The following is a 27,771-nucleotide window of genomic DNA, read 5'->3' on the forward strand; positions in this document are numbered from 1 at the left end:
CCCCCTTCCCAGCCTCCCCCTTTTCACACAATCTCCACTCTCCTCTTCCCAGCCCCTCCCCACTCCCTCCTTTAGGTCTTCACTAACCTACTGGCCCTGTCCATGAACTAAGCATATAAGGAATAGTCTTGTTAAAAAAATCAAATAGAAAAACATTATAATCTAGAGATAAAGGAGGAGAGAGAAGAAACACTAATGGTGAGTCATTGGTCACCTAGCGGTTGAGCTGGCAGTCGCCCCCAACACTTCCGCAGTCCTAAATCACTACCCACTGTGTGTGAAAGGAGCTGGGTTAGGAAATAACTCCGGACGTACACAAAGCTTTCTAACTTCTCACTCACTACCAGTTAAGAAAGCTAAAACCCACTTCAAATCCTGTACGGCCAATTTCTTCTACTTTTCAAACAGCGTTATAAGTAAGCCTTGTCGAAACAAGGCCACCAAAAATTTTGGTTGCCTCCCAAAAAAAAAATTGGGAGAGAGAGAGATACCCGTCAATCTTGTAACGCATATCTCGGGTAAAAGCAACTCCTATTTCAGTAACGGTGGCTAGTTCCAGTGCTTGAATAAAAATTTCCAGCTTATTTTGTAATTATCAGTTTCATTTTAGGAACAATACGTGGAAGAACATTTTAAGTTACTCCCTTTTCAGCTTGAATTTACTCTTGAATATCATTTTTCCGTCTAGCGTATTTACATATATGCAAATTTTACGGTGGCGTTTTACTAGAACAAGTTGCTCGTAATATCTTTTCTAGGGAATATTCCTTTTTACATTTATGGATATTTTGTCCTTGGGGCTAGCGGACTCCGGGGCGGGGGTGCCCGGATTCCGGGGCGGGGGTGCCGGTGGGCTCTGGCCCGCCGAGTCCGGTAGGAGGCGGGGCAGGGCGCAGCCGCTGCCCTGCCGCAGGCTCCGCGCAAGGAGGACCCGGCTGACCCTTCCTGATGGCGCGGCTCCGCCCCAGGCAGCCCGGGGCGTGCCCTTGGCGGGAGCCTCGGCTCTCGGCCCTGAGAGCCGCACCACCTACCCCCAGGGCTCCCCGCAATCCTACTGCCCCTCACGCACACTCTGGTCCTCTCACTCCCTCCCTCCCTCCCTCCCTCGGACCCGCCGCCGCCACGCTCCTATAAATGGCAATAAGCACAGGGACGTGCTTAGTCACCACGGAAATATAAGTTAAACCACAGCCAGACATCATTACACACCTATCGGAATCACTGAAGATCCGACGGAGAACGCCCGGAGTGGTAAGGATTTGGGGCAAGCAGACCTCTCAGGGGTGGGAACATAGAATGTCACCTCTTTGCCATACTGTCAGTTTTTCTCTTTTTAATTGATCTTAGAGAAACATCAGTGTGAGAGTGAATATCCCGGTGCCCCGACGGGGGTAGAACCTGCAACCTGGGGTGTGCCCTGACCGAGAGCCCGAGCCCTTTCAGTGTAAGGGACACCGCTCCGGGGCTTAATTTTTTTAAAATCTTTTATAGTGGTGTTTTTTTTAAGATTTTTAAAAAATATATATTTTATTGATTTTTTTACAGAGAGGAAGGGAGAGGGATAGAGAGATAGAAACATCGATGAGAGAGAAACATCGATCAGCTGCCTCCTGCACACCTTCTACTGGGGATGTGCCCGCAACCAAGGTACATGCCCTTGACCGGAATCGAACCTGGGACCCTTCACTCTGCAGGCGGACGCTATCCACTGAGCCAAACCGGTTAGTGCGTTTTAAGATTTTTAATGGAAGAGAGAGAGAGAGAGAGAGAGAGAGAGAGAAACACCTATTGGCTGCCTCCTACACACCCGCTACCCAGGACTGAGCCCACAACCCAGGCATGTGCCCTGACCAGGAATGGAACTGGCAACCTTTTGGTGCACATGATGTTGCCCAACCGACTTGGTGGCACAGGCCAGGGCAATAATGACTGTTTCTTAAAAAGTTGAACTACACCCACCATACACAACTCAGACATTCCATTCCTATTTACCCCACCCCCACCCCCCGCCACAATGAAAACAGTACATTCACACAGCACATGGATATATACAGAGCTCTAGTCATAAGAGACAAAAACGAGAACCCAAATGTCCATCAAATAGTGAATGGGTAAATGGAATGCAGTCTACTACTCGCCAATGAGCAGGAACTACTGCCCTCGCCGGGTGGCTCAGTGGATAGAGGGTCGGCCTGCGACGGAAGGGTCCCGGTTCCATGCCCAGGTTGCGGGTTCCTTCCCCAGTAGGGGGGAGGCAGTCAATCAATGATTCTCTCATCATTGATGTTTCTCTCTCTCCCTCTCCCTTCCTCTCTGAAATCAATTTTTAAAAGTCTTTAAAAAGGGAACTACTGTTACATGAAACTTCTGGATGACTCTAAAATGGATTATGCCACGTGAAAGCCAGACACAAGAGAAACCAGACATAAAATTCTGGAAGCAAATTAATCTGTCGTGAGAGAAAGCTGGCCAGTGGTTTCCGATGGCCGAATGTGGAGAAAGGACTAAAAATGGGGCCTGAGAAAACATGGGGACAATGGAAATGTTCTTGTATGTTGGTGGTGGCGGTTTCATGAGTGTACACAGTATTGTCAAAACTTGCCAAATTGTACCCTTTATGTGGGTGCAGTTTATTGCATGTAAATTATACCTCAATAAAGGTGTTAAAAACAAAACAAGAATCAGTATTCTGTGCCAAGCTTCCTTCTCTTCTCATCCTGAGCAACTTTACCCCACCTTCATGTTAATGACTCCCAAAGCTACTTACTCCTCCCACAAGCAAATCCACATTAATTACTGCCATCCTGCTCACACTTTGTTATATCTCACAATGTCCGAGGTTAAATGTATCACCCCCCAACAGGAAGACACCTTTCCTTCCTTTTCGGTAAGTCAGAGAATGGTCGCCCAAGCCAGGAACCCGAACTCATCCTCTTGCCTAAACATCCCTCTGTAACCTGTCAACACACATTCCTCTCTTCACACCGCACTTGGATTCCAGACTCCTCCCATCTATCCTGTCACTTTTCCAGAGTTTTAAGAACTTATAACTGATCATTTCATACTCTCAGCTAAATCAGAGGCTTTCTTTGCCTTGAGATGGAATTCAGAGGCACACAGGGCTCCATGTGCCCCTCTTGGGATGGGGCACTAACAGGTGGAACACTAACCCCCACCCTCCACGTTCTACCTGGAAATAGTCGCATCTTCTACATTAGGTCACCCAGTAGTGCCCCGTCTGCCCCCAGCACTGCACCTCATTTTCACTTGGAGTGAGCTGGGTCTATCACATTCTTCTGTTAATTTGAAACAGAAAGGCCCGAGGAGGAAGTTTCTTTAAAAAAATTTTTTTTAAATTGATTTCAGAGAGGAAGGGAGAGGGAGAGATAGAAACATCAATGATGAAAGAGAACCATTGATTGGCTACCTCCTGGGGATCGAGTCTGGACCCCCGGCATGTGCCCTTGACCGGAATAGAACCTGGGACCCTTCAGTCTGCAAGTTGATGCTCTATCCACTGAGCCAAACTGGCTAGGGCCCAAGGAGGAAGGTTCAGCCTTCATCTGTATACAGTTTTATATGATGTAATTCAATTAAAAATTATATCCAAAAAGAAAAGTATTCTATGGAAAAGTTACAGAAAATAAATGCTCTTGGCATTTAAATGTAACTGTTAAACACCATAAGATGGGAAACCCTCCCAAGAATGCAGAGCAGAGGCAAAAAGACAGTAAGTACATACAAATTCAAAAGACAGAGCATCAGAATCAATCCAGATGGTCCAACATCCAATTAATAGTTCCCAGCTTTACTTTTCTACATAGCACTCATTCTAATAAATTATTTAATTTACTTCTAACATTTGTTGGTCTTCCCTCACTAGAACATAAGCTCCATGAGGGCAGGAATTTTTTTCTTATTGGCTACCTTCCCAGTGCCTAGAAGACTACTCCTATATATAGCAAATACATAAGAATTACTTGTTGCATGAATTAGTTGCTCCAAAATTCTGAAAGATAATTTGGGGTTTAGAATTTTACACTCAGCAAAGCTGTCAAGTATGAAGACAGAAAGATTCATTGAATTATCTTCCATATACTTTTTTTAAGGAAAAATCATGTTAGATGGAAAAATGACTTAGGGAACAGGAGAGTAGAACTAACCCAGGAGTCCAAGCAAAAAGGAATTTCTGGATGATAGCTGTAATAGCAATTGGCCTATGTTTAAAGGGAACATTAATAACCTTTAAAGAATACTCCATTCAGTAGAATATGAAGCTGGAATTCCTTAACAGAGAACAAAAATCTTCTCTCAAAGAACAAAAATTAGAAAGTCTAGGGAAAACAATAGCAAATATCAAGTCAAAATCCAAAAGGTAAGCAAACCAACCTGTGGAATGCTAGAATGTAGGAAAAGTGATTTTTGTCATTAGGGATGTTGTCCTTCAAGTGGCACAGGGACTGGGACATCAAACCCCTGGAGAAAAAGTTACTACTACCTGACTCAGACAGGAACAATATTTACGACGACTATGCAGATAATCTTTATTAGTTTTCAACTTTCAGAATCAAGTTTCAGATAAAAGACATTAACTATGGTTACAGATTAGATTGTAAATTTTATGAACCATGATTATATACAAATAAAGTATAGCTGATCACAGCTGAATAGAAAGGTATTAAAATCCTCATTCTTAAAATGGGAATTGAGATATACTAGCTAAAACTGATACATCAACAACAAAAAGTTTGAAAGAAAAGGTTAAAAGCAGTTACCTCTGAAGAGTAGAGTCTGGGCTTAGGGAGTAGAGGAAATTGATATGGTTATAAGCTCTTTAGGTTAAGTTTTTTTGCTTTTGTTTTTTTTCTTTTACCATGCATCTATTACACTTTGATTTAACCCTTTGTACGCCATAAGCGTCTACAGACGCAACCTGCGGACCTTCCCCACACGCCACGCGTGTCTAGAGCTGCAAACCTTGCATATCAACCCTGGTCGCCCAATTTTAAAATCAGACTTGTTAGTGACATCTCTGGGTTTGTAAACAAAATTATGGTAACTTAAATTTGTAAATATTCCAGCGCATATGGGAGAAATTCCAATTCCATACATAGGGCTGCCACTCAGATGCGCGAGAGATAAACACTGCGACGCTTGAGATTTTTTTTGTTCATTGTGACACTTGAGATTTGTTTGTGTTATCATGAATTTCGTGCCTAAAATGGTAAACATGGTGTGCATTCTTCGTTACTTTTTTACATATTTCGTCTTTGGAGCATCAACAAAATTTAGTGTTTTCGAGGCTTTTCGTGTTGACGGTTTATTTTTATTTTGCACTGGCTTTTGTTGATATTTCTGTAGAATTGAAAATTATTGTTTTATCATTGAATTTATTGTTGTAATATGTTATATTGTGCAAATAAAATTCAATCCCCATAAATGGCATCAGATGAAGAAATAATCGAACCAAGCACCTCGCAAGAAGATGACATCCTTTATTCAACTCCAGAGTCAGGTGATTTTTTTAAATTAAATTCAAAATACCGTGGCGTGTGGGGATGGTTTGTTTTGGACGCATGGCAGTTAACTGGTTAAAAGCAGTACCTGTTCAAGTTATTTTACTTGTGCCCAAGATAAAGTGTTGTCACTCTATTAGAGCCACTCCTTATGTCTACCTGGGCTGGCCTGTTTACAGGGAATGTTGTGAGTTAGGGACAGTGCCACTCTAGACCACTCTACCTCAACAAAGCTTCACTTATTTCAAACTTTTCCTTTGTCTGTTAACAGACAGAAAATGAGGATTAAGCATAGGAAATATATTTTGGGGCTGTCACTTAAAAAATACACATACACACACAGACATCGGGAAATCAAATTTGTATTAGCATTATTTTAGCCAGTGTTTTCTTTTGTCATTCAAATTTATTTCCTTTCTGACCATTACGGTTTTCACCAAAACAGGTTGCCAAAATAATTACCTTTGATTTTATATAGACTGTAAAGTTAGAATACAAAAAGCATATAAACATTTTTAAGTACCAAAACATGTATGACGTTATAATTTTATAATGCAAGAAAAGAGGCACAGATAATACAAATAAATTATAAAGAGTTACATACAACACTTCCTTTGATTATTTATTTAAATCCACAAGAAAAGTAAAAGGAATGCTATTAAGCTTTTATAAACAACAATGAACACAATGGACAGTGTTTTCTTTAATTTCCAGCTCACGTGCCCAGCTTAAGAGGCACTAGAGACAGCCAGCTTCTTCAAATGATCCATGAATACCTGCAAGCTAACGTCATCAGTTAGGATGGGTGCTCCTGTCTCCTGAAATTTAATGATAAAGGTTAATTGGTAGGTATCTTAAAAACTATTTAGAATTCATGAATTATTAAGGACTCAGAACATTTATAAGTGCTGCCCCTCTGCTATGTGAACTCCCATCAAACCCATCCTTTGCCCAGCTAATTCATTCAAATAAAGCATCAATTCCTCACAAAACCCTCCCCTGACCCGCTAGGTTCACGCCGCCCTGCCAGTAGACAGTTCTGAACATATGCTCTTCTACTTCCCCTCTCTCCACAGTTCTAATGACTCATTCAGAGTCTGGCTCCCCACCAGGCATAGACTCCTAGAGGCCTGCACACCCTGCCTCTTATCTTCCCCACTACTCTGCCACAGCACCTAGCCCAATGCTCCTAAATGCCCTGCTTACAACAGAAGCTTTTTAATGGTATATTCACAAATGAGTGAATCAGTATCTCCACTAAAAAGATGAATATTTGTACTATCAGAAAATTCTTACAATTTATTTAGTGTTAAGGGAAAGAACTGAATAGAAATATCGATTTCTAGTAAGACCCCAAATTTGTTTTTTGTTTTTTTAAAGTAAGAAAGAGCCCGGCTGGCGTGGTTCAGTGGTTGAGCATTGGCCTATGAACCAAGAGGTCACTGGTTCGATTCCCGGTCTGGGCGCATGCCCAGGTTGCAGGCTCGATCCCCAGTGGGGGGTGTGCAGGATGCAGCCGATCAATGATCCTCTCTCACTGATGTTTCTATCTCTCCCTCTCCCTTCCTCTCTCTGAAATCAATAAAATATATTTTTTTAAAAAGTAAGAAAGAAAAAAAATATACACCTGATATACACATTTTATATCACCTAAATATATAAAAGATATTTAAAAAGAAAATTGTATTGCCATTATTTTTAATGTATTTTTATTGATTTCAGAGAGGAAGGGAAAGGGAGAGAGAGATAGGAACATCAATGATGAGAGAGAATCATTAATTGGCTGTCTCCTGCATGCCCTCTATGGGGGATCAAACCCATGACCCGGGCATGTGCCCTGACTTGTAATCGAACCGTGATCGAACTTGTAATCGAATCCTGGTTCATAGGTCCATGCTCAACCACAGAGTGACCCCGGCTGGGCTGTACTACTATTATAATTTAAAAATTTTGGAAGATTAAAATTAAAAAAGACTTCTAGGAAGAAGTAGATGTACTTTCCCTATTCCTTCCTCTAGGTATAACTAAAAACCCTGGACATTTTATATAAAACAAACATAAGAAGACTCTGAAAGGTAGAGAGAAGATAGTAGACAAATTAGGGACCCTGGGATCCAAGGAGCAACACAGCAGTAAATTCCCTGGGTTTTCTGTTTGCCTCATACATCTCAGACTTGGGACTGCACTAAATGAATTCAATGGAGAAGAGGAAAGTCTCAAGTCAATAATCTAAGCTTCTACTTCAAGAACTTAGAAAATGAATAAAATAAACATAAAACAAGCAGAAGGAAGAAAATAAAGATTAAAGTAGAAATCAATGAAATTGAAAATGGACAATAGAACAAGAAAAGATATTCTCCCCACTTGCAAGTGGCATGGTTGTCTATGCACAAAATCCCAGAGAACTGCCCAGCCAGTGTTGCTCAGTGGTTGAGTCTTGGCCCATGAACCAGGAGGTCAAGGTCCAATTCCTGATCAGGGCACATGCCTGGGGTACAGGCTCAATCTCTAGTAGGGGGCATATAGGAGGCAGCCAACTGATGATTCTCTCTCATCATTGATGTTTCTATCTCTCTCTTCCTCTTCCTTCCTCTCTCTGAAAGAAAAAAAAAGAAAATCCCAGAGAATCTACAAAAAAACTCCCAGAGAAGTAATAAGTGATTTATTAAGGTCACAGGATACAAAATAAACATATGAATATCAATTGTATTTCTATATACCAGAAATAAACACTTGGATACTGAAATTAAAATAATAATACCAGCCCTTGCTGGTTTGGACTGAAGGGTACCGGGTTCAACTCCAGCCAAGGGCACACACCCAGGTTGCAGGCTCGATCCCCAGCAGGGGGCATGCAGGAGGCAGCCAATCAATGACTATCTCTCATCATTGATGTTTCAATCTCTATCTCCCTCTCCCTTCCTCTCTGAAATCAATAAAAATATATTTTTTAAAAAAATCACAATACCATTAACAATCACTAAAACAAAAAAAAGTGAAAATATACAACACTGAATAAAGAAATCAAAACAGAATTAAAGCGCTGGCCGGTTTGGCTCAGTGGATAGAACGTCGGCCTGGGGACTGAAGGGTCCCAGGTTCGATTCCGGTCAAGGGCACATGCCCGGGGTTGTAGGCTCGATCCTCAGTAGGGTGCGTGCAGGAAGCAGCCAATCAATGATTCTCTCTCATCGTTGATATTTCTATATCTCTCCCTCTCTCCCTTCCTCTCAGAAGTCAATAAAAATATATTAACAAAAAAAGATTTAATAAATGGAGAGACACACTGAGTTCATGAATTAGAAGACTCAATATAGTAAAGATGTCAATTCTTTCCAATTGATGTAGAAGTTTAATGAAATTATATCAAAACCCCAACAAGATTTTTTACATACATAGACAAGATAATTCTAAAATTCATATGTAAAAGCAAAGAAACTAGAATAGCAAGGACAATTTTGAAAAAGAACAATATAGGGGGGAAAAATCAGTCTACCTGATTTCAAGACAGATATAATCAAGATTTTGTGGTGTTAGTAGAGGGAGAGAAACATAGATCAATAGTGTTTTTTGCAATAGAGCAAAAAACCCAGAAATGGACTCACACAAATATGCCCAACTAATCTGTGACAAAGATACAAGCAATTCAGTGGAAGAAAGTTAAGCCTTTTCAACAAATGGTGTTTGGTCAATTAGACATCCATTTGCAAAAATTAAAGTTATACCTCATATCTTATACTAAAATTAATTCAAAAGTGGTCATGGACTAAAATATAAACATAAAATTAGAAAAACAAACACAGGAGATCTTCAGGATCTAAGGCTAGGCAAAGAATGCTTAGACTTAATACCAAAAGCACAATCCATAAAAGGAAAAACTGATAAAGTGGATTTCATAAAAATTAAAGTGTGCTATGTGAAAGACCCTGTGAAGAGAATGTACAGACAAGCTACAAGTGAGAGAAATATACACACACCACATAATCCAACAAAAGATAAAAGCACCTTTTAAAAAAAATTTTCACCTGAGGACATGCTTTTATTGATTTCAGTGAGAGGAAGGGAGAGGTAGAGGAAGAGATATTAGCATTGGGGGAAATTGGGTAAAGGGTATAGGGAATCTCTGTATTATTTCTTACCACTGCATATAAATTTACAATTACCTCGAAAAAAGTTTAATTTTAAAAATGTTATAAGAAAACAGAAGGAAAGAAAAGACTCATTTGAGAAAGACATAAATGGTTGGAATAATTAGATAAAGAAGGAACCAGAGGCTGAAAAGTAAAGAGGACAAGAAACAATGGTGAGCATTTGTGATGCTTTTGCCTTGCCCTCTTAGAAAAGACAAAGGAAGAGAGGGAGGACTTGGGGCAATGCTGCTGTGTCTATGAGAGCCAATGGAGGCCACACTATGGTGCTCTGTGCTCGGGCCTGAACCTGTCATATTATGCTGTGTACTGCAGAAAGAGATCCCACACTGGGTAGACACCCACAAACCCCAAGCTGTGTTCAAAGTTTCCCCCCAGCAAATTTCCCAAGTTATTCTGTCTCTGTGCCAAAAAGAATCCAATTTGAAACTAGTGGTTTTTTTTGTTTGTTTTTTAAGTAGCCGGGCCACTTCCCCAAATACCTGACAATTTCTTACCTGTCCCCAAGCATATAGGTTATTGTGTGTCTGAGATGGGTTCACTTTGGACAAAAGGAAGCGAGCCTTAAAAAAAAAAAAAAGATTTAAAGATTAAAGTGGCATTAATATTAGTATACTAGGGGGGGAAAGTTTTACATTTCTTTTGTTAGAAATTTTTTACTGCACAGGAGTCCATTTCTTTAGCTTAAGGCCAATAGCTGCTGATTTATTAGGGCTCCAGAAACACAAAATGTATTTTATTTTGACAATCCTCTACTTTTACACTATCATATTCTGACGGCTCATTTAAAAAGAAGTCATTATTGGAAGTTTATCTGCATGTCAATTTATGTCACTACATAAAATATTAACCATGCTACTATTTGGATTTGCCATAAAAATGTATCATAAAAACAAATTATTAACCATGCTATTTGAATTTATAGCCATAAAAATATATCATAAAAATAACTGAATACCAAAACCAACCTGACTGCCTCCATGCTCTGTGTTAATGTAACGAGGCATTGGGAAGCGCGCTTGCAGAATTTCTTGAGCATCATCCACTGGTGCCTGCAGAAGGTGCTTGAAGTTTTCATATTCAGGCATGTCCTGGTACCCAGCCTTACGCCACTGGGCTATGGTCTACACCAAAACAAACAAACCAAAACTGTGGAAACACTGGAACAACAGCCTTCTTTGACACTTCTGACATTCTAATACCACCTCTTCACCCCCAAACTTGCTTCCAGTGAAGAAGCCTTACGTCAAGAATGACAAGTTTTGCACAGCCAGCATGGCTCAATGGTTAAGCATCCACCTATGAACCAGGAGGTCATGGTTTGATCCCCAGTCAGGACACATGCCCAGGTTGCAGTCTCGATCCCCAGTGTGGGGTATTCAGGAGGCAGCCAATCAATGATTCTCTCATCATTGATGCTTCTATCTCCCTCTCCCTCTCCCTTCCTCTCTGAAATCAATAAAATATATTTTTTTGAGGGGGGCGGGGGGGAGAAGAATAACAAGTTTTTCCTGCCGGTGTGGCTCAGTCGTTAAGCACTAACCTAAACCAGCAGGCGGACATCCCCCGAGTGGTCCCGGACAGTGAGAGGGCACAGGCTGGGCTGAGGTGCACGAATGTCGTGCACCAGGCCTCTAGTATCTTTATAAATAAGCTGAAGTGCTTTCACATGTGAACTGTTAATCTGATATCAGAAAGAGAATTCTCTTTAGATGCTTCTTTCTGCAGCCTCTTCTCCCTTCTGAGAGTTTTCAGTACCCTTTTCTAGGTCTTAATTTTTTGACTGACTGCTGGCATGGAGGAAATTACCATAAGCTAACTGGGGTCATAAGAACACCACCTACCAGCAGACTTAGAGCTTTGGAAGGTGAGAACGATGTCACATTGTCTTTGCATTAGAACCAACCACTTGCAAACAGAAGATGCTCAATAAATGCATGAACTTATTGTTCTTAAAGGAACCAGTGGGAAAGGCAGCTGGTCACAAACAGCCTTTGGTCTAGGACCATTACTGATGGCTTACCATGACTGGCAAACTGGGTGTTAATATGCTGAAAAAAGTTTAAAGTTATACAATGCTCATTAGTATTAGAAAATGAATTCACAATAGAAGAAAAAGAGGATCTCCCTGAATATAATGCTCAGTTAAAGAATTTTCGTCAGAGGAACCATTCCCTTTCTTAGGGAATGAGCCACTTTGAGAAAGAAATGGACTCTGTCCTAAAAGCCATCCATAGTCCTCCTAGAGGCCCACGGGCCCAGCCTAAGGTTCACTGCGCCACGTTATCTCAAATAAAAACTTTAGTCCCAAACACGTGTTTACTACGAACTCTAACATAACTCTGAAAGGGTAATAGTGCATATAAGTTTAATGAGGAAAAGTAACGGATCTTGCCTGACAACTCAGAAAGCAATAACTTATGGTAATTTGAAAGGACCACCTGAGATTTACTTATAGCAAATATCATTGGAATTACTAATATACAAATACCCCAGGGACCTGAAAAAATATTTTATTCACTAGAATAAAAGCCACTGTACTCATTATAATAAACTATTGGTTTCCTAAGCCCAGATTCTTGTTGCAAATGCATAAAATCCTAAATTAATAAGAAAGTAAAAACAATAGTAAGAAAAGAAATTAAAATATCATCTTACCTCACCAAGATAAATGACAATTTGGAAGAAAGTATCCATCAGCAAAATTCTGTCAGCTAGAATGCTGCTGCTGTCCAACAGTACTGGCTAAAGAAAAAGGGAGAGAGATGACATTGGTCTTCCCTGGTCCCCACATGGCCAAAACAGCAACCACTGGCACCAGGTGCGGTGGCTCGCAGCTTCTTCTTGTCATTCCCACTTTCTGCTTCCTGACTTAACAGTCCTAAGTCTCAACTTTGTAAAAGAAAGAAGCTCCAAACAACCCCTCATCAGTTGGGAAGGGAGATTAATGACATCTTTTGCTCTAGGATCCAAAAGTTATTCCAAACATTGTTTCATGCTGACAAAGGATTTTATCTATCAGAGACACATTTTCTCAAACCCACTACAACTGTGGATGACACACAGGGATGGCTATATGAAAAAGCACAGCTTTTAATACAAGTTTGGAAAGTTTACTGCAAAATATATTTTTTTATGATTTTCATTTCAGTAATAAAAGTAACTTATACTTATTAAAGGAAATCTGAACCCAATGACAAAAAATATTGATAGTTTGGTTTATTTCCATATAGTTTTTACTAGTAAATCTTGTGGACTTTTTAGAAAACGTAATTTAGAAAAGTCCTTATCTTAATTTTTTTTCATGTAATGTTTTTAACGTAAGGATGTATCTATTTTATGATGTTACATAAACTGAATATTTCTTAGATTACATTTTTTCCTACTATTGAGCATTTGGATTGTTTTCAAATTTTCTATTCTAATGGTTCATTTACTATTTCTTTGAACAAAGCCTTTTCTGTATATAGGAATATATTCTTCAGAGAGAATACAAGACATGGAATTACTGGGTCAAAGTATCTGAACACAATGAAAAAAGTACCTACCCATTTTTTAAGTTTTTCACTTGTAATCCTGCCTTCCACAGATAATAGCTTTACATGCCTGTGACTTTTTCCTATATATATATTTAAGACTCAGAAATAATGTTTAAGTACTGTCTGGCCCGCCTGGTGTGGCTCAGAGGTTGAGCGTTGACCCAGGAACCAAGAGGTCGCTGGTTTGATCCCCAGTAAGGGCACATGCCCGGTTTCGGGCTCGATCCCCAGTGGGGGGCATGCAGGAGGCAGCTGATCGATGATGTTCCTCTCTCATTGATCTTCCTATCTCTCTATCCCTCTCCCTTCCTTTCTAAAAATCAATATTTAAAAAAAAAGCCAAAAGTCCGTTATATGATAAAGTAGGTTTTCCAAATGTGTATGTTTAAAAATGGACAAATTAGTTCGTGTACCTGTTTTTACTTATATAGACATATTTGTGGAATTAAAACTAAGTATGTATGAAAAATTTAGTTTCATAGAAAAGTTTTCTATATATATTACAGTAATTTTAAATTTATACTGAATAAGTCTAGTAAGTGCACGCATTCACCAGTTGCCAAGAGTAAGCAAATGCACACGGCTGGGGCATTGCTTAGTGCAAGTACATCACTAGCACGTGTTAAAAGTGCTGTAGGGACCTAGCCGGTTTGGCTCAGTGGATAGAGCATCAGCCTATGAACTGAAAGGTCCCACGTTCGATTCTGGTCAAGGGCACATGCTCATGTTGTGAGCTCGATCCCCAGTGGGGGACTTTCAGGAGGCAGCCGATCCATGATTCTTTCCCATCATGGATGTTTTTATCTCTTCCTCTTCCTTCCTCTCTGAAATCAATAAAAAAAATTTTTTTTTTAAAAAAAGTGCCGCCCTAACCAGTTTGGCTCAGTGGATAGAGCGTTGGCCTGCGGACTCAAGGGTCCCAGGTTCGATTCCGGCCAAGGGCATGTACCTTGGTTGCGGGCACATCCCCAGTAGGGAGTGTGCAGGAGGCAGCTGATTGATGGTAACTCTCTATCCCTCTCCCTTTCTCTCTGTAAAAAATCAATAAAATATATTTTAAAAAAAAAGTGCTGTAGAAAGTCACACCATGTGACAAAACCAATTACCGTAAACAATGCACTGTGATCACTCGCTAATCATTCCCTGAATGTTGTTTATGAGCAGTGACACCTGAATTTAAATAGGTACACTATAGCTGTAGATATGTAATATTTATTTATGTCAGTGAAATTACTAGTGTTTTGTCCAACATATGGCCTATTGCTAAAATCTGTTAAAAATAAGTTGCCGAAACCGGTTTGGCTCAGTGGATAGAGCGTCGGCCTGCGGACTGAAGGGTCCCAGGTTCGATCCCGGTCAAGGGCATGTACCTGGGTTGCGGGCACATCCCCAGTGGGAGATGTGCAGGAGGCAGCTGATCGATGTTTCTCTCTCATCGATGTTTCTAACTCTCTATCTCTCTCCCTTCCTCTCTGTAAAAAATCAATAAAATATATTTTAAAAAAAAGTGAATTAATAACCAAAAAATAAGCACTTTAAAATTAACTGGGAGAAAGGCATTCGCGTAGACCCTTACCTCTGGTGGTCCATGGAACGAATAGGAGTAGAGAATGGGCTGGATCATGATGAGGGACTGGGTCAGATCCTGTCTGGCAAAATGGTGTCTGTAGTAGGACGACTCGTCAGGACTGTTGTTAAACACTTGAAGAAACGGAGATCTTCTTAGATGGAACATGAACTGCATTCACAAAGAAAAAAAGACAAACACATACAGCTGTAACCTTAGACACCCAAGAGTAGACTTGCTTTAGGTCTCCGAAGCAGGAGAACCCAGACTTTAAGAAAAAGGCCTCTGGGTTCATAAAACAGAGAAAAAAATGCTGGTACCAGGGGCTGAGGGAAGAGGGAAATGGGAAGTTGCTGAATGGGTACAGCACTTCAGTTTTGCAAGATGAAAAGTCTATAGATTTGTTGCACAGATGTGAATATGCCTAATACTGAACAGTACATTTAAAATTGGTTAAGATGGTAAATTTTGTGTGTTTTTAACAATTAGAAAATTTTTAAAAAGTATTTTTAAAGGGTAGGGGAAGCCTCTGGGTGTGTCGAAGGTTCCACATGAAATGGGCAAGATAAAGTGTTTATTTCTGGAGTCACTGGGTTGGGCTGCAGAGGCAGAATGTTTGCTGTCAAAGGGGTCACAGTCCAGTGGGGAAAAGGCACATTTGGGGCAGCATGTTTTGAGCCCCTGTACACGCAAGTACTGCTACAATGGGGTGGGGCTGGAGGGTCAGCAGGAGACTTCGTCACAGTAACAGCAAATGAGAGGTTAGAGCTCAGACACAGGCTAGTATGTGGAGTGAGGTATGTAAAGGAGAGAGGGACAAAATGATGATGGTGGAGAGGTATGTGCTTTACCCTGAGAATTAGAAGGTGGAGGGCAGACTTTTAACTCACTCTGAAGAGTTACCAGAACATGGAAATCAGCTACCTTAAGAACTATAAAGCTTCCCGAGATTCCACATATTGAAGCATTGTTCCTAAATGATTATCACGGCTGACATTCCATGCGTCCTATGTGCAAGGCATAAAGCACTTGACAAGAATTATGCAATCCTTCCAATAAGCCCATGAGGTAGGTTCTCTTACCATCCCTAGTTTACACATCAGGAAACCAACGGGTAGGTAGGCAACTTGCCCAGGGCTACCCGCTACTAAGTGGCAGACCGTTGGCTTCAGCGGCTGGGCTCTTGATCTCTATCCTAGATGCCCCAAGAGAGGGGATCTTAAAACCAACTTATTCAGTGGTTTTCATACTATGTATGCTCCTGAGTTTTAGCGAAACCACAAGGCCCTGGGAGTGAGGTGGTGGAGTACTGTGGTGGGACCCAGTGGGTCGGGTGGTGCCTGGGCAAACTAGAGCAGCACCCAAGTCTGTCTGCTTATGTACTGGCTTTTAAGATAGTCCTCTGGAAGGAAGGGTTCCACAGCTGTACAAAGACTCCAGACCAACTCCTTCCTTTTAAAAGAGGAAACCAGCATTCACAGGGGTCTGGGACCTCATCCAAGATCAGCAGCAGCAGAGCCAGTGCTGGGACTTGGCCCTGATTCTGGCTCTTTCTACAACACTGCTCAGCCTCAATTGCTCGGGCACAGGCCGGAGAAGAGGCACACATCAGGTACCACACAGCCCTACCTGGGCCAGGGGTCGAGTGAGGTGACCTCTGAGCCCTTTTTAACTCTTAAGAATCAGAGCTATACAAGTTCATGATTGAAAACTGTGTCCACTTTCCAAAGCAAGGAAATGGATAATGCACATTTGAATATCTAGATCCGCTTTTTTCAAATTTATTCCTCATAAAGGTGTCTCTGAGGGAAGATGAAATAAAGTTGAGTTTGCTTCCAGTGCTGGAAAAGCTGTACCAGCGAGGAGCCCAACCTGAAAGGCCCAGGCCCCAGCTGTGGAGCCATGGCTCACGTTTACAAAGCGCTAAATACTTGACTGGCCTCAGCTCATGTAACCCTCACAGCCACCCACTGAACTAAGCTCTAGTTTCCTCATTTAAAAATGGGGATGAAGGTTCAGAAAAGGTAAATGTCCAGATCTCTGACAACTACTTCAAGTTCCCCCCACTACCCCTCCTTTCCCTTGTCCAATGGCTCCCAAATGCTGAGTTTCTGCAAAAAGCAGTTATTTACAGAAGCTGCTTATTGTTGCTCCTAGTCATGACGCAGCATAATAACCATGGAAATATCATTAAACATGTCATATTAACATGGTCTCCTTTATTATATTCATCTTCCTGTGTGCTTCATTTTTTTGTTTGTTTGCTGCTGAGGTAGATGACTGTCCACCCAGAACTTCTACAAATTAGAGATATTTGTTGGGGCCTTATAGAACGATCCTGTTTTGCCTTTCCATGAAAGTTTATACAGTTATTTTCTCTTCTCTGCGTGCCATCTCTGTCTCTGTAGGGCTCAGGAACTGCCTCTCACAGAGACAAGTGAACAACCTTCATCTCCTGTAACCTGAGTCGCAAAACATACCAAGTCTTCACTTTGCCCTGAGAACAGCAAGTCTTATTTCTATCACAATTTATTCTTCTATTATTATTTTAGAAATGTATATTACTTACCTGAGGATACAGAGAGAAGGAATCTGATAACCTAAAAGAAGTGGGATCTTCCTTGTTATACTGTCCAAACTTCTGACACTGTTGAGAGAAAACAGCAAAAAGCAGGAGGAAAACCCTAAGTTAGTGTCACCTGGAAAAATCCTTGGAGTAAGAGCTACATTTCAATTTCAACTCTGCCACTGACTGACTGTGAGTCCCAGACCAGCACTTCGCAGCCACAGACAGGCAGACACATCCCCCGAGTGTTGTTAAAATGCAAATTCTGGTTTGGCAGACTGGGGAGGGACTGGGGATCCTACATTCTAACTAGCACCCAGGCCAGGCTGTCCAAACACCACTAGTGAGGGGCTAGATGAGTTCTCAGGCATCCCTTCCATTAAAAACAAACAAGCAAGCCCTGGCTGATTTGGCTCAGTGGATAGGGTGTTGGCCTGCGGACTGAAGGGTCCCAGGTTCGATTCCGGTCAAGGGCACATGCCTGGGTTTGGAGCTCGATCCCCAGTAGGGGGCGTGCAGGAGGCAACCGATCAATGATTCTCTCTCATCATTGATGTTTCTATCTCTCCTTCCCTCTCTCTTCCTCCCTGAAATCAATAAAATATATATATATTAAAAATGAAAACCAAGAAACAAACAAAAAAACCCTCCAAGACCATGAAATATTGCCAATTATATATCAGCTATGATGTTCCACCACTCTGTAACTAAATTTTCTTCCTTTCAAAGGCAAATTTATGAACAATGTTTTCTCTTTCTGCCTTTATTTCCTTTTAATTTCACACATTTCCTCTGGCCATTAGAGAATCAGCCTGCCCCCCATTTAAAGAAAGCCCATCTCTGGCATTCACCTTCTTCCCACCAAATCTGATGTCTTTGCAGTTCTCCTCTTCCTCAACTCCCTAACACTCAAGCCAAGTGACTCCCCACACTCCTGGCAACTTTCTCCTTCAGCAGTTGAAATAGCACTTTCCTATTTTCCTTCAACCCTCCAACCAATCCTTCTCTGCCTTCTTCAACAGCCCCTAATCTTCCTACTCCAACTGTGGGCTCCTTAGAGGTTAGTTCTTGGCCCCCTGCTCCCATCCTCACTGCTTCAGCTACAAATGAACACTAGAGCCAGACCAATATCATCCAAATTCCTCCTCCACGGCCAGTGCTGACCTCCACCTGACTACAGGATCGCTCTCCGAGGACACACTTTGCAATTTCTCATTGAGCCTCTTAAAAATAAGTTAAACTCATGCCGGAACCGATTTGGCTCAGTGGATAGAGCGTCGGCCTGCGGACTGAAGGGTCCCGGGTTCGATTCCAGTCAAGGGCATGTACCTGGGTTGCGGGCAGATCCCCGGTGGGGGATGTGCAGGAGGCGGCTGATCGATGTTTCTCTCACATCGATGTTTCTGACTCTCTATCTCTCTCTCCCTTCCTCTCTGTAAAAAAATCAATAAAATATATTAAAAAAAAAATAAGTTAAACTCTTTTTTTTTTTTTAAATATTTTATTGATTTTTTTACAGAGAGGAAGGGAGAGAGAGATAGAGAGTCAGAAACATCGATGTGAGAGAAACATCGATCAGCCGCCTCCTGCACATCCCCCACCGGGGATCTGCCCGCAACCCAGGTACATGCCCTTGACTGGAATCGAACCCGGGACCCTTCAGTCCGCAGGCCGACGCTCTATCCACTGAGCCAAACCGGTTAGGGCATAAGTTAAACTCTTAACTAAAAAAAGATTCACCTTCCTCCACCCTAATGCTGCTCTCCTTTTCTATTTTTCTACCTCACCGTCATTCTTGCAGTTACCCACCCTTAGAACTTGAGTCAATGCTGATTTTTCTGGTTTTTTAATTTCACATATAGTTTCACCAAGTTTTATCAATTCTTTCTTTAGAATTCATTCTGATTCCAAACCTTCTTCCACTTTAATTGTACTGCTGCCACCCTGGTCTTGCCTCCCTTGAGCCTGCAAACCCCTCCATCAGTCTCCTTAATAGTGTAGTCTTTTCTCTTTCCAAATTTACCTCGTATGGCAGTGGTAAATGTAAATATAAGAATCATGCTGCTATCACACCCCTGCTTGGGAACCACACCTAAGTTCCCTTTCTCTCTAACGTTAAGGCAATGACAACTTTAAAATGAACACATTTCATAATTAAGCTGCACTTTCACTGCCTCTCTCCCCACTGCACAATCTGGCCTCTGTGACAGCCTCCTAGCCAATGTCCCCAGCATAAGCTGAATGCATAGCCACCTCCCACAGGCTTGGGCCCTCCACTTGGCAAGCCTTGCCTTGTTCTCTCCTACTATCCCACTCATTATTAAAAGGCTTGATTCATGGCTCACTTTTCACATAAAGCCAACCACTTGCTCAAGTTTCAAATTGTGTTTGAAATGTTGATACTCCTTGGAGGAAAAAAATGGTTCCGCGAAACAGCAAGGGCAAGCACAGAGCTAAACAAAGTTAAATACATTTCTTTACTGGGCTTTCAGTGCCTCTGATTATAAATACCTGCTGTGAACTTCCAAGAAAGTAAAAGTATGAGGCATGACAGTTACTGATTTATTGCCTCGTGGCTATAAACTCACCCTTTCTGCCTGGGTTCTTTAAAAACGTTTCCTCTGCGAGCTGGCACAGTGCTGAGCTTTGTCAGAGAGGGTGCTGGAGGGAAGGGTTTGCTTCTGGGTTCCCGTGTGTTCAACCCAGCAGCAGCGTTATGGCTTCCCCAGGCCCAGCTCCTGGAGCACATGGCAGCCAGCAGCTACCCCACAGCTTTTCCTCAGCCTCCAGTGTGGGTTTTCATCTAGTTCAAGAGGGTGAATTTCTAGAGGCTGAATGTCATGGCACAACACCATGGCACTTCTCTGCCTAAGACCCAGTGAACCATGGCCATGCCCTCCCACCTAGGTCAGGACAAGCTAAGGTGGGGAGGGGTGTAGGAGGGACTCTTCCTTGGGTGCTCTACCTCAGCCTTGAAGCAGTGGCTGTGCCTTTTACCTGCTATTCCTATATTATTTTCCATTCTCTTCACATCTTACTACACAGCCCTCACTATTTCATTATTCCAGTTCCAAGACAGTAATTCTTGATATAAACCTTTCCCTGTTGAGATTACCGTGTGGTTTTACTCTTCTGATTAGATCCAGAATGACACATTAGACATCTCCCTACATTCACTGGGCCATGAACCCCTATTTCCAACCCCCCCCCCCCAAAAAAAAACCAATCTCCAAGATCTGGATTGAAAATGCAGAACACAGCATTCACAGTGACTCATCTATATCAACTCTCAAATACACAGATTTGCATCATTCTCTAAATGTCCTGTGCGTGTTGTTTCTTCCCAACTGTAATGTAAGCCCTTGAGGAAAAATGCCTATTTAATACTTATCACTCTCAGAATGTTCAGTGTTTGGTATTTACCAGGTAAGCAACTGATAAATTCTTGTTGACCTTGTTCGCTAAAAGTAGACCAGAGCCCTGACTGGTGTGGCTCAGCAGCTAGAGCGTCAGCCCACGAACTGGAGGGTCAAGGATTTGATCCCCAGCCCCGGTCGGGGTGTGTGCGGGAAGCAACCAATCAATGTGTCTCTCTCACATCAATGTTTCTCCCCCTTTCTCTCTCTAACCTCCCCCCCCTCCCTTCCATTCTTTCTTAAAATCGGTGGAAAAAATATCCTCTGGTGAGGATGAACAAAAAACAAAAAAAGAGAGAAGGGGAAAACAAAAAAACAAAAAAGTAGAGAGAGACCAAGATGGAACCTAGTGCCACAGTTCCCAACTTACCAGTCGAATGAGTTGTCGGTCCAGCCACCGGAGTATATCAGGTCCCTCCTCTGACTCTGCTCGGAAGACTCCCAGCCGGGCCATCAAGACCGCTGCAGCCTCCTGGTCAAATGCTGCCTCTATGTGTTTGAACTGACTCTGTGCATCTGCCCAACTGACAATCCCAGAGTTAATACATGCTTATTACTGAGGAGACCAGAAAGCCAGCTCTTCACTAAGATAAAGAAACCTAAGTCCTGTTCCTTCATCTAAAACAACACAAATTCAAACTGCACTGTCAATAAAGAATCTCAGCAGTTTTACACTCATTTTCTTTTACCCTCGTGTGATTTCTGAAGGCTATAAGTACAAAAGAAAATTATAGAGAACTTCCCAATATTCTACAAGACATCATGAAAATAGACACCCAAAAGGTACCAGTGTTCCCTTCTCTAATTCAATCTTACAAAAATCTAAGTCTTTACAAATTCACAAAATGTCTTCCCTGGCATCATGGTAAAGAGGATGAGCATATATACAAGTTTTCCATATGAATAAAGACAATATAAACAAAGCTAAAAGACAAAAGATAGACCAGGAACAGGTATAAGCAACAAACAAAATATACAAAGAGTCCCTGCAAATCAATAAACAAGGAAAAATACAGGTTTTATAAAATGGGCAAAGGCTATCACAGAAGAAATACATCTGCTCAATAAACAGGGAAAGTGCTCAACCCATTGATAAATGAAATAATACATATAAAAGTGACATATTGCTCTATATTTGTATGTTAAAGATTAGTAATACCATCCTATATAATAAAAGGTTAATATGCAAATTGACTGAACAGTGGAACGACCAATCGCTATGACGCACACTGACCACCAGGGAGTAGATGCTCAATGCAGGAGCTGTCTCCTGGTGGTCAGTGCGCTCCCACAGGGGGAGTGGCGCTCAGCCAGAAGCCTGGCTCATGGCGGGTGAGCGCAGTGGCAGTGGTGGGAGCCTCTCCCGCCTCTGTGGCAGTGCTAAGGATGTCCAACTGCTGGCTTAGGCCCACTCCCCGTGGGGAGCCATCAGTCAGATATCCCCCAAGAGCTCCCGGACTGTGAGAGGGCACAGGGCAGGCTGAGGGAACCCTCCCCCGCCACCGCCCAAGTGCATGAATTTTGGGCACCAGGCCTCTAGTTATTAAGAAGAAGCCAGGGTATTCTCCTTACACTACTAAGGAAAACACAAATTAACTTAAGTAGTTTCGCAGTATACAAAATTCCAATTCTATGAAATGACTGGAAAGAAATACTCATGTACACAAAGACCTAGAACTATGAAGGCAGCACTGCTGGAAGGAAGGTAAGACCTGAAATGGCCTTTAGTAAAGGAGTGGTACATCCCATCCAAACCATGTAACAGCCATTAAAATGAATGAGATAGCACCTTATCATGCCATTGACAAAGAGGTCCTTGATACATTATTTTTTTAAGGAAGGTCCATGTCCTTTTTTAAATTAATTCTAGGGGGGCGGGAGGGAGACAGAGAGAAACATCGACATGAGAGAGAAACATTGACTGGCTACCTCCTGCATGCCCTGGACTGAGGATCAAGCCTGCAACCCAGGCATGTGCCCTGACCAGGAATCAAACTGGTGACCTTTTGGTGCACGGGGCGATGCTCATCTAATTGACAAATTATCTTTCATAGGGCAAAACATTGGTCAGTAGCTCAACAGAAAGGAAACTGGATCTGCTCACTTTCGGGCAATGGTAGTCACACGGATGCGTCTCTGGGTGCTGGAGTGTTGATACTGCGTGACAAACTGGATGGCACCTCGGCCTCCTTGGGGGATCGGGGCGTTGTGCTGCAGGGTGAGAGGCCATACATTGCGTTACTGTTCTAGACATGACTCAAACGCACAGTCAGAGCACATTGGGCTCTTCCTGAAATGACTGACATGGTGGTGACGGTGAGGTTCTTGAATTTTGAATGGTATACTTATGATTTGTACATTTCATTCTTATAATTTTTACCTCAATAAAAAAAAGAACCAAATTCAAATAAATACTGACATCAAGTTAATGTTATGCATACTGAAATGTTTGGGGATGAAACACATTGACGACTCAATTTGCTTAGAAATGAATAAAAAATAGGTGGATTGATGAATAGGTAAATATGTGACAAAGCAAATACAGTAAATGTTAATTATGGGATCTAAGTTGTGGGTATATGAATATTTGCTGTACAATTCTTTTAATTTTTACGTTTTAACTTTTAAAAAATAAAACATTAGGGAAAGAACACACCCCAAAATTCACTAATAAAAAGAATTAAAGAAAAAATCACCAATATAACAATGGCTGATAAAAGCCATTACTATTCTAAGACCTTATCAGTTCAACAATAAAGTGAGGAAAACAATCTGCTGCCTAACTCTGAACAAACCCTGGAGGGAATTAAAGAGACCATGCCAGACTGGCAGCATCACTTTGTGCAGAAAGAAACCAGAGGCCACCAGTCTTGTAATAAATCAGAAAACACAACGAGACACAAATATTCATGAAGAAATCCAACTCACCTGATTGACTACTTCAAAGTAAATGCCGAGTGTAGATGTGGCATCCAGGGCACAGATTTTCCACTGACTCGTGCCACCGACACCAAGCTCCTAAGGGTGAGAAGAGGAATTAAAACAAAAAAGCTACTCCTGTTGTTAAATGCTGATGAAGAAGCACAGACACTGAAAAGGATAGGGCACTTAGAATATCTCATTCCAAATGAAAATTTAACTGAAAAAGTACAATTATGAATTATAATACGGTTTAACATTTATATTTACAGTCTATGAGCTTTTTGTACTGGTATTCTGATCAATTTTCATTAATCACAAAATATATCTGTATATTTACATGTACAAACACATATACATACACTATGGCACCTAACACTAAAGTCAAATGAAAGAAACAAATCATGGCTGGGGAAAAATAGGAGAAAAGAAAAATAACTATCTTCTTAGCTTGAAAGTTTTATGCACTTCTTTTATCATTACTAGAACAAGAAATAGTTATAGAATGTTAGCTATTAAATATTCATTTTTAATCTAATTCCTTTGTGTAAAAGTTACATATAAGTTCTTGGTAAAAGAACTGAGATTTTAGTGGTATGAAGGCTGCTTTGTTAAAAAATTAATTTCAGAGAGAGAGAGAGATAGAAACATCAATGATGAGAGAGAATCATTGATCAGCTGCCTCCTGCACCCCTCACTGAGGATCAAGCCTAAAACCAGGCATGTATGTGCCTTGACTGGGAATCAAACCATGACCTCCTGGTTCATGGGTCCACGCTCAACCACCGAGCCACACCGGCCAGGCGGAAAACTGCTTTTTATCGACTAGTTGAATGACTCCAGTGATAAATATGAGGTTCACTAAAATGTGAGCAGTATCACTGTTTTAAGCATGCCATCTGGAAGAAAAGGCTATAGGTATCAAAGATACCTAGAATCACCTACTGAGATAACTAGACTCTGAAACATACATGCTATCATTCTAGAGATAGCGAGTATTACACATTTTAACACACCTCATCAAAATGAGGAATGCCATGGCCCTAGTTGGTCTGGTTCAGTAGATAGAGCATCGGCCTGCGGACTAAAGGGTCCTGTGTTCAATTCTGGTCAAAGTCACAGGCCCAGGCTGTGGGCTTGGTCCCCAGTAGGTGGCATGCAGGAGGCAACCGATCAATGATTCTCTCTTATCATTGATATTTCTCTCTCCCTTTCCCTCTCCCTCCCTCTCTGAAATCAATAAAAATATGAAAAAAAAAGAGGAAAGAGGAATGCCATGTTTAGAAAGTAATGTGATTATGCATTAAGAGTCATGATATCACTTTTTTCTTTTTCCTTGCAAAAATATTTTAATAAGTATTTCTCCGAGGCAAGCTGGGACAGTTTGTGAAAAGCCAGCCGGCCCAGATTATAGAAAGCTCTGGGGTGCTGATATTTGCAGTTGCTGGTTCAAGGGCAAATTCATGAGATTTGGAAACAGAGGAGCAAGTGGAAGGGATGATGGAAATTGATGCACCCAAGGCATAAATTTGAGTCCCCAGAGATAAGGCCACTTTCTAGGTAACTTCCTGTGGAGGAAAGGAAACTGAGAAGAGCTAATGTTTAGTCAACAGAGATGAGGGTGGAGTTCATGGAGATTAGAACATAGCTAAAAGGCTGTCAAAGAGAGAAATGTCATATGAGGCTTGAGCTCCTGGGTTGATGGGGTGCTCAGGTCCATGCTGAGGTCCCCCCAGTTCAACTGGATTTTAATGTACTGCCACCTTTGAGGCCCTGCATGAGCGTTTCAGATACCCCCTCCTCCTCACACAAACCCCCTCCCTGCATGGCCCTTACCTTTGTCTGTGAGATGCCAGAGAGCCCTGGAGCACCTCACAGCCCTTTCCACCCAACCCAGGTACCCTCTTACTCCTGTGTTTCGGGTTGTAATTTCCTCCTTCATGCAATCCCATGTTCCTTTCAGTGTTCTTCTAGGATCCAGCAGCACTATTAAAATTCTCATCTCTTTCCTGGGCACATGCCCAGATTGCAGGCTCCATCCCCAGTGTGGGGCATACAGGAGGCAGCTGATCAATGATTCTCTCTTATCATTGATGATCAGAGGTCTGGGGTGGACTTGAAGGCTTGTGCATATGATCAATCCACTATCTTTGATACCGTATTGACCCTTCTGCTTTCTACTTTCTAAAAAATCCTTATATAACATGCTCGATAACATGCTCTCTCAATTTCCAACCTACTCATTTGCATGGTACTTTAAATATATCTTTGCTGTCATTTCAGTAGAATCTTGAGTATACGTTCATGCCTTCATTTCAAATGGAAGGTTTCTAAAGTGACCCTGGGCTCCGGCAGAGGGAGGGCAGAGCAGACTAGAGTCACGTGAGGAGAGACTGGGGTTTGTGGTTCTGAGGAGAGAGCTGAAGGGACAGCTGCCAGGATTCCTGTGCTAAGTCCCTCTCCCACACCTCAGAGGCTATCTTTCCTGGGTGGAGCACGCCACTCCATGATATTACTTGTATGTTACTCGGAATCCACCGAAAGTGCACACTATCTGGTGAGTAGAGCTGATATCAGTGTGGTCTTGATATAAAGCCATGTCAGGAGCCTATGTACCTAGCCACAGAACCAGCAATCTCCGGGAAGTAATGGTCAGAGGGGAAAGGGAAGATTCTGAAGTGAAATTACATAGCAGCTCTAAGGTGGAGAGTGGAGAGAACAAACTCCGTTTCATCAGTGTCAGTGAAGCAAGACTGTAAAATGGATGGATTCGTGGATATTAGTCTTCCCTTCTAGTGGCATTTCTAAAAGCAGGTAACATCTGCTGAAAGAGCCACACCCAGGAAAAATGGTAAAGAAGAAAAAGAAGCTTGGGTGCCTTTCTTGCCTTGCTAACCCATTCTCCCAAATTTCGCTCCATACCTACCAGCTCAATTTTTAATATATGAAATTTCTGAAAGTTTCAAATGAGGAATCAAGGGGTTCAGAGTATGCCACCCTAAAATATACCACTCTCATACAAGGATTATTTTGAGCTGAAGAATTGAAAAAGAGCAGACACAAGAAAAACTCTCTGCCTTCCCCTCTCTACCAGGAAGGGCAGAAAGATTTTTAAAAAATGTTATTTATTGATTTCAAAGAGGAAGGGAGAGAGAGATAGAGACATCAATGATAAGAGAGAATCATTGATCAGCTGCCTCCTGTATGCCCCACACTGGGGATGGAGCCTGCAACCTGGGCATGTGCCCCAACCAGGAATTGAACCGTGACCTCCTGGTTCATAGGTCAATGCTCAACCGCTGAGCCACACCACAGTCAGGCAGCAGAATGATTTCTAATCACCAAAGACAACATTAGATGCTTATCAGCCCAGAGGAATCTACAGAACAAACCTTGCTGAAATAACCTTACCTTCCATTAGTTCCTCCCATATATCTACTTTTTCACAATTTGACACCCTAAAAGCTCAAAGTCCCTTTTCTCTGTCTTGTCACTTTTCTACAAATTTATTGTTCTTTTGTTAAGATGATACTAGTTCCAAGTTCTAACCAGCCCTTTGAGTTACTCATCACTGAGTATATATGTGTGATATGTATATGTGTGGTACACATATTAATAAACTTGTTTGTTTTCAACTTGTTAACAGGTTTTTTGTCAGTCTAATTTGCAGAGCCCCAGTCAATGAAGCTAAGAAAACTTTTTTCTTCCCCTATAGCTCCAAGGCCCAACATGGCCACAAACCCTGCAGAGCTCCAAAGGTACATTTTTTCAAATTCCTTACATGAGCATTTGCCCTGCTTTTATCAGAGGAACTATAATGATTCTCTCTCATCATTGATGTTTCTATCTCTCTCTCCCTCTCCCTTCCTCTCTGAAATCAATAAAAATATATATATATTTTTTAAAAGTTAACAATTACTGATTCTGAATGGTGGGTATACAGGAGTTCATTTTACTTTTCTTTACACTTCTCTGCATGTTTGAAATTTTTACTCAAGGAACACAAATGCCTGCATATACAAGTGTCATCCACTGCCCAATCAACTCAAAATGCTCTGTGAGAAGGGAGACAAAGGTATTAACTCTAAGAGCAACAAGCA

The 27,771-nt window shown here is 41.6% G+C and overlaps 1 protein-coding gene across 2 annotated transcripts in view; it reads right to left on the reverse strand.

Moving 5' to 3' along the window:
• Window positions 1-4,532: 4,532 nt before the first annotated feature.
• The window catches only part of SEC23B (Sec23 homolog B, COPII coat complex component), a 44,757-nt gene continuing 21,518 nt past the window's right edge, over window positions 4,533-27,771 (reverse strand). For both annotated transcript variants that reach the window (XM_014530111.1, XM_005882449.2), the window contains exons 12-20: window positions 23,681-23,770; window positions 22,857-22,963; window positions 21,123-21,276; window positions 17,340-17,417; window positions 14,780-14,941; window positions 12,323-12,409; window positions 10,633-10,788; window positions 10,162-10,227; window positions 4,533-6,334 (exon numbers count right to left, since the gene is read on the reverse strand). In XM_014530111.1, the coding sequence (XP_014385597.1) occupies window positions 6,245-6,334; window positions 10,162-10,227; window positions 10,633-10,788; window positions 12,323-12,409; window positions 14,780-14,941; window positions 17,340-17,417; window positions 21,123-21,276; window positions 22,857-22,963; window positions 23,681-23,770 (990 nt within the window). In that variant the 3' untranslated portion in view covers window positions 4,533-6,244. The remainder of the gene's footprint in view (window positions 6,335-10,161; window positions 10,228-10,632; window positions 10,789-12,322; window positions 12,410-14,779; window positions 14,942-17,339; window positions 17,418-21,122; window positions 21,277-22,856; window positions 22,964-23,680; window positions 23,771-27,771) is intronic.

This window comes from Myotis brandtii, unplaced genomic scaffold (assembly GCF_000412655.1).
Source record: "Myotis brandtii unplaced genomic scaffold, ASM41265v1 scaffold72, whole genome shotgun sequence".
NCBI classification, from domain to species: Eukaryota; Metazoa; Chordata; class Mammalia; order Chiroptera; family Vespertilionidae; genus Myotis; species Myotis brandtii.